At 43.2% G+C, this 12784-nt stretch overlaps 1 protein-coding gene across 5 annotated transcripts in view; it reads right to left on the bottom strand.

Annotated features, from left to right (window-relative positions):
- Window positions 1-425: 425 nt before the first annotated feature.
- LOC137135830 (dematin-like) overlaps window positions 426-12784 on the bottom strand; it is a 20290-nt gene continuing 7931 nt past the window's right edge. The window contains exons 2-18 of one of the 5 annotated variants that reach the window (XM_067520454.1): window positions 12125-12166; window positions 10530-10595; window positions 9410-9444; window positions 9043-9123; window positions 8825-8953; window positions 8299-8343; window positions 8013-8199; window positions 7458-7502; window positions 7117-7269; window positions 6694-6803; window positions 6470-6575; window positions 5973-6031; window positions 5845-5887; window positions 5601-5608; window positions 5452-5508; window positions 5250-5330; window positions 426-5154 (exon numbers count right to left, since the gene is read on the bottom strand). In XM_067520454.1, the coding sequence (XP_067376555.1) occupies window positions 5041-5154; window positions 5250-5330; window positions 5452-5508; window positions 5601-5608; window positions 5845-5887; window positions 5973-6031; window positions 6470-6575; window positions 6694-6803; window positions 7117-7269; window positions 7458-7502; window positions 8013-8199; window positions 8299-8343; window positions 8825-8953; window positions 9043-9123; window positions 9410-9421 (1230 nt within the window). In that variant the 5' untranslated portion in view covers window positions 9422-9444; window positions 10530-10595; window positions 12125-12166 and the 3' untranslated portion in view covers window positions 426-5040. Of the gene's footprint in view, window positions 5155-5249; window positions 5331-5451; window positions 5509-5595; window positions 5609-5844; window positions 5888-5972; window positions 6032-6469; window positions 6576-6693; window positions 6804-7116; window positions 7270-7457; window positions 7503-8012; window positions 8200-8298; window positions 8344-8824; window positions 8954-9042; window positions 9124-9409; window positions 9445-10529; window positions 10596-12124; window positions 12167-12784 lie in introns of all 5 variants that reach the window. The other 4 variants (XM_067520457.1, XM_067520458.1, XM_067520453.1 and 1 more) reach the window with 4 other exon arrangements.

Raw genomic sequence — 12784 nt, 5'->3', positions numbered from 1 at the left:
ACTGAGTCGGCCTCCTCTTAGTGAGCTCTGCGACTTCCGGTGCTGTACAGAGTTTAACTTCCATCAGTTAGACTCTCAGGGTCCCCTGACTCTCCTGGGGCCCCAGCAGTTGCCTGCTGACACAGAGCAAGTCTGTATGGACCAAAAAACCCAACAGTACAAACAACAACTTTATCATGTGACTTTTGTTTTTACTAAAAGATGTCATTTGCATGTTCTCCTCGTGGATCTGTGGGTTTCCTCCCACAGTCTCATGGCAACAGAGACATACACAGACAGACAAGCATTCACATTGAAACCCACAGTTGATTTAGATTCACCAATTAACCTAACATGCGTGTCTGTGGACTGTGGGAGGAACCTGGGGGAAACCTGCGGGGAGAACATGCGAACTCACACAGAAAATCATCTCCTATGAAACAGTGTAGCAGCCTAGAAATGCTCTTTATTGTAACTCCTGGTTAATCATTCACGTCACCATTCATCTGTTACATCACCTGCATCCAGAAAACAACTACAAGATAAATCATTGTGTCATCATTCAGTGGTTCAGTATGTACAGCAGCAGGGCGGCTTCACAGGGGAGTCATCCTCAGTCAATCTGACCTTTGACCTTAGTCGGAACTCTAGTTTGAGCTTTGACCCCCAGCAACCAGAGTAACACCTGTCTTTCATCTAAAGCCAGGAATTTGTAAGTGCCAGTGTTGCTCCTGTATGTTTACCAATTTAAATAAAGTTTAAATAAAACGATGACATCATCAGGATTATGACATCATGCAGGCAGTATTTACATCAGCCTACCAGATGTGTTGACAGCAACACTCCTCCACCAAGTCGCCCCGCGTGTTATAATAATAAAATCAAAATAAAACACTTCAAAATGTACAGAAAGAAAACGTTAAAGATGAAACAATCTTTGTGTCGTCATGTGTTAGTCACAGCAAACCGACCAATCAGAAGCTCAGCATCACCAAACACAATCCTTCCTCACCAGGTGAAAAACTAAGAAAAAGCGAAGTCCTCTCAATGTAAAGTGACCAACGCTCGCTCTTCATCCAGTGTTTTTTTGTTTTAATTGTTGCACAGAGACAGGAAGCGTGCGATGCAGGATGTGACGCTGTGAATTAATGTCTCTACAGAGCTGTGTTTACGCCTCACACAGCTTTGAGCTGCTGATCCACCCCCACATAAATCATTCATACAAAAATGATGACTGCAAACACGAGCAAGAAATGTTGGCCTCTAAAATCCACTTCACCCAACGAACCATCAGGTCCCATGAAGAGAAACCCCTCAGAGCCAGAGCTTTGAGCATCACCTGAACAACATTTGTGTGAGTGTGTGTCACCATGTGGACCTGTGTGGCAGCTGGCTCTTTATCACAGGTGTGTTTTCAACATTATTTATAAGCTTTTATCAGGTTTTCTCACCTGCAGCTCGTCTCCTGAATATTACGTTTCCACATCGGATTCCGATTTCTTCAGCCAACAGTACAAAAGCAAAAATGTTTTTCAGGAATCTGCATTAATGCAGAACTGCACTCAGCACTCAGTCATGGTTAGACAGAGATTATGGTTTGATAAACAGAAAAATGAACAGAAAAAAAAACAAACCCCAACCATCCTCTACCATCAACCAGGTGATGATGTTGCTAAATCCTCAGACTGGACTCTGCAGCTGACAGTGCTGTGCACACAGGGACTGTGTGTGATGATGTTAGCAGTGCAAAAAGTGAAGTGAACCTTAAAGTATCAGAAGTCCATAGTGTAGAATGCACATGGTGGAATTAAAACTCGATGATTTGTTGTCTGAAGTGTGAGACACAGGCCAACACTCATCTCACTGGTTTACAGTCATTAAACTCCCCTAAATGTTATTCTAAGGCGTTTTATTGCAGATTTAGGTTGAACCCGTCCGTGTGTGGGGATCAGATAAGGCGTGAAATAACACTGGGAGCTGAGGATGAGTATGTGATGAAGACGTTCATCAGTTCAGCTCACTGATTAAACTCAGGTGAGTTCCCATCATTCCTGTGTCATCTTTTGGTTCAGAAACTTTTGTGTCCTTCTCCACCCGTCTTTTGTCCACATTCATGTGTTGATATAATTCACTTTCACATGTTAGTAACAAACATGCCACTTCTCTACGTAGGTTAAAAAATAGCTGCACATCATTTGGTCACTAGGCAACACCAGCTGAGGCTAAACAGCAGGCTGAGTTAAGGTTATTATTGTTGTTCTACACTGCACTAATCTCTCAAGACTGTGTGTGTGTGTGTGTGTGTGTGTGTGTGTGTGTGTGCAATAGATAGAACAGGGCAGTGGATTCTGCTAAACAAGCAAGAACAAACAAGGAGCAGATCGTTTGATCACAGTCAGTGGAGCTGAGTGTTCCCCTTTCCTCTTTCTCTAAGCTTATCTTAAATTATTATTTGCTGTGAGAAGCTCCATCCATTCTTCTGCTGCTTATGCAGAGTCAGGTCACAGTACTGATGCCAGGAATTGCTTGGGAAACCACTGACAGCAGGTGACGATGACTCGTTTTGACAACAACCTGTCTGCTAGACCCTATTCCAACTAAGCTGCTCCAGGAAGCTTTACCCTTAATAGATACGTTCCTATTAGAAATCTCAGAAATGTGATATCCAACCATATTGTTACCCTAGATGGCATAAGTCTGGCCTCCAGTACTACTGCAAGGAACCTTGGAGTTATTTTTGACCAGGATTTGTCCTTTACCTCACATATAAGACAAATCTCTAGAACAGCCTTCTTCCACCTACAGAACATTGCCAAAATTAGGAGCATCCTGTCTCAAAGTGATGCCGAAAAACTGGTCCATGCATTTGTTACCTCTAGGTTGGACTACTGTAATTCCCTACTTTCAGGATGCCCCAGTAACTAAAGAGCCTGTAATTAATCCAAAATGCTGCAGCAAGAGTGCTGACTGGAACTAGCAAGAGAGATCATATTTCTCCTTCACTAGCTTCTCTCCATTGGCTTCCCATTAAATCTAGAATAGAATTTAAAACCCTGCTTCTTACATATAAAGCTCTAATCAGTCAGACTCCATCATATATAGAAGAAGGTGGTCACCCACCCTAAGAATGGTTCTGCTTGAGGTTTGTTCCATTAAAGGGATTTTTTTCCTCCACTGTGGCTCAGGGCTTGCTCCAGGGGGAATTGTTGTTCTCTCTATACATCTTTATAGTCTTGAATTTATTCTGTAAAGTGCCTTTATGACTTTGTTGTGAATTGGCGCCAAATAAATAAAGTTGAATTGGATTAAATTGAATTAAATGTAAAAGAACAGCCGTTGTGTCCAAACTGTCTCTGAACGTCCACACTCTGCACCTGTATCTATGAGGCAGAGCTGAGCCACAATTATTCATTCTGTCTTGATCCAAACTTCAATTTAATTAAATTTATTTTGTGGTCCTTTTTATCTGCTAATTGTGTCAGCTAAAAAGCTTCAATTTGATCTTTACTTAATATACACAAAAACCTCCACATTCAAATGAAAAGAAAAAATATTGTTTGCCATCAGAACAGATTTAGAACAGAAAACTTCATTGAAGCTTAGCCGCAGTAAGACAGAATAAATGTGTGTCAATGAGAGGGACCCAGATGGAACGGTGAGGTTACAGGGAGCAGAGGTGAAGAAGGTGCAGGACTTTACGTACTTAGGGTCAACGGTTCAGAGCAACGGAGAGTGTGGAAAAGAGGTGAAGAGGCGAGTGCAGGCAGGTTGGAACAGGTGGAGAAAAGAGTCAGCGAGAATAAAACGAAAGGTGTTCAAGACGGTGGTGAGACCAGAGATGTTGTTTGCCTTAGAGACAGTGGCACTGAAGAAAAGACAGGAGTCAGAGCTGGAGGTAGCAGAGCTCAAGATGTTGAGGTTCTCTTTGGGAGTGACAAGGATGGACAGGATCAGGAATGAGGACATCAGAGGGACAGTTCATGTTAGATGTTCTGGAGATAAAGTCAGAGAGGCCAGATTGAGGTGGTTTGGACATGTTCAGAGAAGACATTGTGAATATATCGGTAGAAGGATGCTGAGGTTGGAGCTGCCGGGCAGGAGGTCTAGAGGAAGAGCAAAGAGGAGATTTATGGATGTAGTGAGAGAGGACATGAAGTTAGTTGGTGTGAGAGAAGAGGATGCAGAGGACAGAGTTAGATGGAGGCACATGATTCGCTGTGGAGACCCCTGAAAGGGAACAGCCCAAAGGAAAAGAAGAACCATCAGACCAGAATAAATGTTTTCCAAGCTTTTTGATGACAAAGTCATTCTAGTGAAAAATGGGGCTGTGTTAAAATGTAGAGCTGTAAAACTATCCCTGAAAACATCAGCATCGTAAACACAACCGAGGACCATTCGCTGGATGTGACTGTGATCAAACGGTCTCCTTGTTTTCCTGTGACATCATAGGCGGCTAAGCCAATGGGAACAGTCCCTTTATTAGATTATTACTAGGTTTATTCCCTGACTCAGATTCTGCAGGAATGTAGCTTCGATGCTGCAGCTCCATAGTAAAATATTCACTTCGTAAAATCTGAAAATATATTTGTGTGAAACACCTCATCATAAATACTGTGTCAGCACATCTGAGCCTGCACCAGGTTTTTCTGCTCTGTGGAAAACTGAAAGCAGATGTTTAACCATGTGAATAAATTCATTTCCCAGAATACACCACTACAACAACAAGGAGCAGACAAACTCTGAGGTGCAGCTGCAGACTGATGGTCAGGATTAAAAAACCTGCGCCTCTTCTTCTGTGGTGGATCCAAACATCGATCTCTGTCTTAACTCCTGTCCCCAGTGTCTCCAGCTTTTGATTTGTGCTCACTCAGTGTCTTAATAGACTTTGGTGAGAGTGAAACTTGTTGTCACATGCAGCACGAATCTAAATCCAAGCTGTGTTTCCTCTCAGTGAGCCGCTGCTGTGATGGTGGTGGTAATGGTAGAGTTCCTGCTGCTGATTATGATGCTTGTTCAGAGTCTGTAGTCTCAGGATCCAGTATGAGCTCGGGGTGGGGGGAGTCAGAAGAGGCACACCTTCTTCTTCAGGTTGTTCTTCTTCCAGAGAGAGAGGCGGTCGAACTCCTCGATGGACATCCTGAAAATGCTGAAGAACTCCTCCTGAGACAGGTGTCTCTGCAGGGCGAGAGACACACACAGAGACAGAGACAGAGGGGTCAGGGTGATGAACAACATCACATCTAATACTGAGCAAAGTCTGGAGCTTTTACCTCCAGCTTGGTTCTGTCCACACCAGGAGGCAGTTTGCTCTGTCCTCTGTGAGACAGCACCAGCATCTCATACGGGTAAATCTGCAGACAGGAGTGAGGATTATTCCACATGTGTTGTCAAAACGTGGACATGTCAAACTAAATGTGTCTCCAGCACAGGCAACTCAGGTAAATTTCAGTGAAGCAAACACACAGCTGTCACCTTATGTTCCAACATGGTGGGCAGAGAGTTTCCTCGGTCCATCCTGGAGTCTCCGTTCTAACACACACACACACACACACGTTCAGTAACAGGGACACTCATTAATGTTTGCTTCATCTGTGCAGAGTTTGAAAACTGTCATACTTTACCTGAAGACCTGCAGACACAGAAAGAAAAGAAAACTCCATTTTAGTTATTTATCAACATGAACTGGAACAAGACAATATAAAAATAATAATGTAGGAATGCAGGAAAAGTTTCATCAGCATGTCCATCACACCAACAGTCCACATAGACTGTTGGTTCAATGCAAATAAAACCTAAATCCACATGTAGACTGAAGAACAAGCACTGTGTGACCGAAAAGGAGAAGAAGGAGCAGAGTGACTGTACCTGCAGGAGTTTTCCCAGAAGAGCTGAACTCTGCCGACTGCAGCTGAAAACAGAAACAAACACGTTTGTCATGTTCACCGCCGTCATCACTGAACTGCTACAGGAAATGTGTGTTCGACTGTACTCACCCTGGACAGGCCCGTCTTAGAGGACGTTGGGAAACACACAGACGTGGAGGGTGTGGACCCTGGAGTGAGGAGAACAAATAGTGTGAGTGTGAACACGAGAGGTCCACAGTTTCTTCCCCCAGATAACATCATGAATCATGGTCTCATTCATCATGAGTTTCATTTAGCCTGTTTTCCTGTCTCCTGACATTCCTCTACCAGCCACAAGATGTCCTTAGAGTCCTTCCCCCTCCCCCCCATCCACCAGCACACACCTTGTCCTGCATCTCAGCTATGACATGTCAGTGTGGTGGATGATGTCTCTAAAGCTCTGAGGTTGGAATGTTGTGACACTCAGTATAGGACTGATTAACACAGGACATGTTGGGCAAATGAGTCCAGATGTTTGTGTCTGAGTATTTGACCAGTGTGTTTGTCTGCTACTGCTCACAGGACCGAGACGCTCCAACCCTGACATCTCATGTTAATGCAGCACAGGGTTGTTTGTGTGGTTTTACCAGAGCTGTGGCTGCGGTCTGGTAGAGAGCGGGTTTTCCTCCTCAGAGGAGGTGCAGATTTCCCCAGCTCCTCCTGCAGGATTATTTTCCCCAGATTAGACTGAATCTGAAGACAGAGAACCACAGGACACCAGCTCAGTCAGCACTCACCAACATACAGTGCAGTACAAACATCATCTAAAACACGTACTGTAGTACTGTTCTACTCAGTCCGAGTGTATCACCTTGTTGAGTTCTTGTTTCTGAAGAGCTCTGAGTCCCCACACTTCATCATCCAGCTCCCCGTCCTCCTCCTCATCTGTATCCTTCTGTCCTTTCCTCCTCCACTCCTTCTCTAAAGAGAGGAGAGGAGGCAGAAAGCAAGGACAGAAAGCGAGGGAGGAGACGAGAGGAGAGAAATGAAAGAAAAAGACAAAGTGTGAGGAGGTGAAATCAAGAAGAAAAAAGGAGAAAGAGGAAAAAAAGGTGTTAGGAAGGAGTTAACATAGGAGAGCAAATAAGGAAGGACAGAGGAGAGGAAAGGAAACAAAATGAGAGAGAAAAGGAAACGAGAAGATGAAGGAAAAGAGTAGAAGAAGGTTGAAAATCCCATTTTTTATGACGCAGCATGATGGATGTGTGTGTGGGTGTTTGCGTGTGGCTCTTACCAATCACAGCACGAGAGGGGGGGCAGGGCCAGTACTCAGTCTCTATCATGGAGGGCTGATTGGGGTCCGGAGGCCGAGCTGCTGGAAACTTGGACGACTCGATGATCAGATCCTCGATGTGTTTGTCCTGAGGGACCGAAGAGGACGACACATCTGTACGCACGCGCACACGCACGTGCACACACACACGTCAACAGTGACTAAATGCGGTACAACAACCAAAATAATCTGACATATTTTCTGTGCTGGATTTAGTCTCGGCAGCCAGTTTATTAGGAACAACAACAGTTGTATTTATGGAGCGTCTGAGAAAAAAAGCGAGAGAACTAAACAGTCTGCACCTTGTTTGTAGATGGGACGCTTCTTATAGATGTTGCTGCCATTTTCTAGAAGAAAGAAATCAGAACAGGAAGTAAGAACGTCTGACCCCAACATGTTTTACAACATGATGTCAGGACTAAACTTAAGGTAAAAACTCTGAGTAGTTATTTTATTTATTTATTAACATATCCACTTCTTTATATTTCCTGGTCTGAATTCGTTACATTGGAGTCTAAAATCTAAACAAACTAATGGTGGAAAGTAACTAAGTACATTTACTCAAATATTGTTTATCTCTGTATTTACCTTTTATTACCAGCTGCAACATCAAACTGTGTGATCCATCAGTAGTTCTAACCCAATAATATCAAATAGATCATTCTAAAAGTAATTTAACCTTAGAGTAAGTTAGATAATAATACTGTTGTACTTTTCTGATGCAGGACTGGGGCTCTGAATATGTTTTCTTCAGTGCAACACCTGAATACTTGTTTATTTTCATGGTGAAATGTTACTGACTTCCACAGAGGAGGAGAAAAGAGACGAGGACAAAGGAACTGGGGAGAAGTTCCTACCAGGCCTGTGGAAGTGCTGCATGCTGCTCCTGGACCCAGAGACCTGTGTGCTGGGTGTGTTCGGGGCATTCGGTGTGTGTGGTGTTGATGGCGTGTGTGTGCTGTGTGTTCTGCTGCTGGTCTGGATGGTGGAACCAGGAGAGGATCCTCCTGGAGAACGGGTCTCCAGCCACTCCTTGGACATGTTCTGCAAACACAGAAAGCAGGAGTGAGACTGCAGCTTTAACCTGCAGCTTTGGTCACATTACTAACATGGTAGTAGAAACAGACAGGGGGGGGGTCTTACCTCTGGGGAGGGAGGAGGAGAGATGGAGCGAGGAGACAAAGACCTCTGCAGGAAAGAAACAAAAATAGATTCAAACATACAAACAGAATCAGAACAAAGCAGAAACAGCGTTTGACAGAAGCTGCAGCTGCCTGAAAAAAGTCGAGCTCAGGGGAAAACGTGTTTCAATTATTTTTGGCTTCTAGGTGTTTCTGTCCACATTTTTTAATTTTGTTGTATCAAATTCACGGTTTTCTGTCAGTTTTATTTTTTGCATCTTTTGCATCATTTGTTCCTAAATTCAGTCCTTTGAGGTTAAACCCAGTCACTCTTTATCCTTTAGTGTCTCTTTTTTGTCTCCTTCTAAACGCTTTGCTCTGTTTACATTTCAAACTGTCTTTGGTCCATTGCCCCCCCTTGTTGGACCCCAGGACCTATGTGGAGCTGGGTGTGAAAACCTGAGGACTGAGTTGTTTGAGGTTTTGGATTCACTCACAAAACATATGGTTTGTTAACATGAAGGAAAACACCACAGTTTAACAATCACCTCCAGGGGGCTGTAGCTGTAGTGCGGCTCGTAGATCATCAGGTCTGGTCTCTCTATGTCCAGGATAGCTTTGTCTCTGGGTAACGCCGCCAAGTCCTTATAGCCGATAACTCCATCCTCCAATCGGACCTGAGGTGGGGGGGGGTAGCCAGAGATTACAGATTAATGCCTCAAGATTAATCTGAAGGATAACAGAACTTGATCTGTGTGTGTCTCACCACGATGGCGGCAGCAGGGGATCCTGGGACGCTGGAGCCTCTCAGTGACAACACGCTCCCTGGTGACGTCTGGGCCAGCTGCTGCTCTCACACACACACACACACACACACACACACACACACACACACAGAGGTCAGAGGTCAACCACATACTGATATGAACCTGCTCTCATCATGTTCATATCATCAGTGGATTAACACATGGTATAAAACACATAGACTGGTTCTAAATGGGCCGAACTCTGGTCAGAGGGTCAGTGGGCCTGAGCCTCTGCTGGCCGTTAATATCTTCTGACCGAAAGCTGAGCAACTGACAACAGAGAGAAGAGGAGAACAGGACACACAGTGAAATAAATAGGATGTTTACCTTAGGCATCATCCTGGCTGCTGATTGGTGACTTCCTGGGGGAGACACAGAGCCAACATGGTGTTATGTTAGATATATGTGACAGTCTCTGCTGAGTGGGGACAGAACGTGAGTCAGACATCAGCTGACTCAGTAACAGTGTGTGTGTGTGAGTCAGCTGATGAACAGAAATCTGCTGCAGAGGCTTTCTTTGACAGGAACCAGAGCCGTATATACACCAGGGTTCAGTCAGCTGCAGCCACAGTTACACCGGCTGACCTGAAGTCAACTTTGTGTCATAAGAGGCGGAATAATCACCTGTTTGTATCATCGATACTCTGAGATTTAAATGCAGTTCAATGGAAACACTGACACCTAAAGCAATGACGTAGAAATGAAGATATGAGAGAAATATGAAGAGAATAATTCTCATAAGGCGGTGGTGGAGGGTACATAAAGACACACGACCTTTCCATAAGAGACCAGGGTTTGACACGTGGTTAAAGTATGTGTGATGTTGTCAATGTTTATCTACTAATCTACTAATTTATCTACTAAACTTTAAGTTTTTGTGCCTAAAACTAATGCAGCACTGTATATACTGTAGCCTTTTCCATGGTGTCAAATAGTGGCGCTACTGGAGCGTCCAGTAGTGACGGTACCTCTGGCATCAATATGACAGTAAAGGACGTAAAAATGCAACACAATTTGCCGCCTTAGGAAGCATCATAATGTGACTCTCTGTGGGATGAGAACGTGTTGGATTAAAGATGAAGAAATCCAGGTTTAGTCTAAATAATGATGGTTGTGCTGATTGTCTCCAGCTGCTTTATATGTTTATACATATTTTATCTGTAATTGACTCAAAGGAGACAGACAGCAGGACAACTGTGTCAGATAAACGAGAGGCAGTAAACACAACTCCCAACACGTGAGGCTCTGCTGCAGCTCAGCTTCTGTTTGATGTGAGTGATAGACACAAAGAGACTCTTCCAGAGTCCACAGCTTTGTCCAGCAAACAGAGACACACATGGAGCTGTGGGTTATATGCAGTCAGTGACGGGAAAAGACCCGAAAATACAGCCTCTGTGTGTGTGTGTGTGTGTGTGTGTGTGTGTGTATGTGTGTGTGTGTGTGTTACCTCAGCGAGAATAAGGGATCATGTCTGTGTCTGTTTGTTTCTGAGGCTCTGCAGCCTGATTAGTACCTGAAAACACACAAAGACACACACCTGAAAACAAAGCATCAAGTTTCAGGTTGTGATCAGGTTGTTGTCCACTAAAAAAACTACGCATTTACCCAAAGAAACAAAGAAACTAAACAAACTGAACTAGTAACAGCTTTTTAGCCTCCTTCTGGTTTCTGTTCAGTTGGTGGTTGTGATTTTCTCATTTTAGTTCTTCTTTGTCTTTCTGTTAACATTATGGGTAATGTCTCATGTCTCTTTTTTGGTCATTATTTACCTGTTTGTGGCCATTTTGTGCTTTCTTTTTTGGTAATTTCTTTTCTTTTTTGGGTAAATTCAATTCAACTTTATTATATAGCATATATTTATATTGCATATTCTGCAAAATCTTCTCGTTTGGTCTTTTTTGTTCTTTGGGTTCATTTTGTGTTGGCATTTTAACACATAGTCTCTGACCCAGCGAGTCCCTGACTTCCTTGTAGACCAGCACCACAGTCCAAACATGGACATGTCCCAGAGCCCTGTGTGGCTCCAGCCTCCAACCTGTATTGATCTCTGCTGGTGTCTGATGTCTCTGAATAATTCCCCTGTTCATGTGTGGCCCCCAGGAGGAGACAGACTGGGAATTTCTGATGTCCCCATCTGTGATGATGTCACAGGGACAGACGAAACTCAAGTCCTGTGGAGAATGTGGACATCGATCCCGCGTCCTCTTACATGCTAACTGAGCACTTTACCAATTCCCCAGTTCCCCTGTGTACGTGTGTGTGCAGGACAGATCTCCCAGACCTACTTAAAAAACCTGCCAGCTGACCTGGACGTCCTGCAGCTTTGTCTGTCCACATTTCGCTGTAAAACTCTCCTAAAAACAGACATGGTGGATGAGTGGTAAAGGTGATGTACAATTATTGTGCTCTGCGCTGGTTAGTTTGAATCCCACCTTTGTTGAGGTGCTCTCACTTTTAGTCAAACAGTGCTCACATCAGTACCACTGTTCACAGTAAAACTTGAAACCCATGTGGAGGACCTGTGTTCTGGCTTGGGAAACACTGGACTACTCCAGTTAACTGTAGAGAGACGAGTTAATATGAGCTCCACTGTGAGCAGCTACAAAACTGATGCAATCTAATAATGTCTGTACATATAAGTACTTTATATGCTTTTAGAAAAGCACGATTTAAAGCAGGAGTAGTAGCAATTGTAGTTTTCTATTTATTAAAGTAAAGTAAAAGTTTTCTTCCATCACTGTGCAGCACAAACATCTGCTGAACACAATTTACAGTTAATTCCAGCAGAAATGCAAAATGTGTTTGGGTGAATTCTGGGAAAATCATCACTATATCGAGGTCCCTGTCAGTCTCTGGAGGGAGATCAGTTACAATCTGATGATGACCAGGTGATCAATAAGTTGCAGGACTCAGGTATCAGCAGCCCATAATAACAGACTGAGCAGAGAGGAAAGTCATGGATAAAGATTCTGCATTTAATTTTTTATAGAAAACGTGAAAACTGCTTTAGAAAAGGTGGTGAGTGCAGAGCTGTCGACTTACATGTTCACGGTCGGTTTGTTTTCAGATTATTCTGCTCTCAGTCTAAATTTAATAGAGAAGAAAAGGAGAAATCAGATCAGACAGATTTGGGTTCATTTTCCTATTTCTGACAGGGAGGTGAAGAAACATATGGGGGCCCGAAAGTAAATATAATGTCTTTACGAATTGATTTATGTAAATAAATAAATGTAAATAATAAAATGTATTTATTTATGCAACATTAAATAAATGTAGAAATGTTTAAACTGGCCATATTTTAAAAGGTATTTTTCTCCACACTTATTGCACTTTCTGCTTTTATTATTCATATACAATTTGGGTGGATAAAATAAAACATATTGTTACATTTATGTACAAATGATTATAGTCACACATAACTGTGGGATGAGGAAAAATGTGGAAATTATAAAGTTATGTGGCAAAAATTCTAATGATTATATTACATAATATTTGTGTTGCTGCTTTTGTGACTTTTGGCCCCATACAGAGAAGCTGTGAGACAATGGAAAACAAAGAGGCTCCTCTCCTCAGGTTTATGTATAAAACCCACAGGTGAGCTGATCTCAGTGCAGGTGAAGCTGCTGTACAGAGGATGAGCTGAGCTGAAAATAGAAGCAGAGCTGATGGCAGAGAGTCATGCAGACCTGATATTTCCTGATT

This window comes from Channa argus, chromosome 11 (genome assembly GCF_033026475.1).
Source record: "Channa argus isolate prfri chromosome 11, Channa argus male v1.0, whole genome shotgun sequence".
NCBI classification, from domain to species: Eukaryota; Metazoa; Chordata; class Actinopteri; order Anabantiformes; family Channidae; genus Channa; species Channa argus.
The sequence above is the reverse complement of the archived record's forward strand: the minus strand, read 5'-3'. Positions and strand labels throughout refer to the sequence as shown.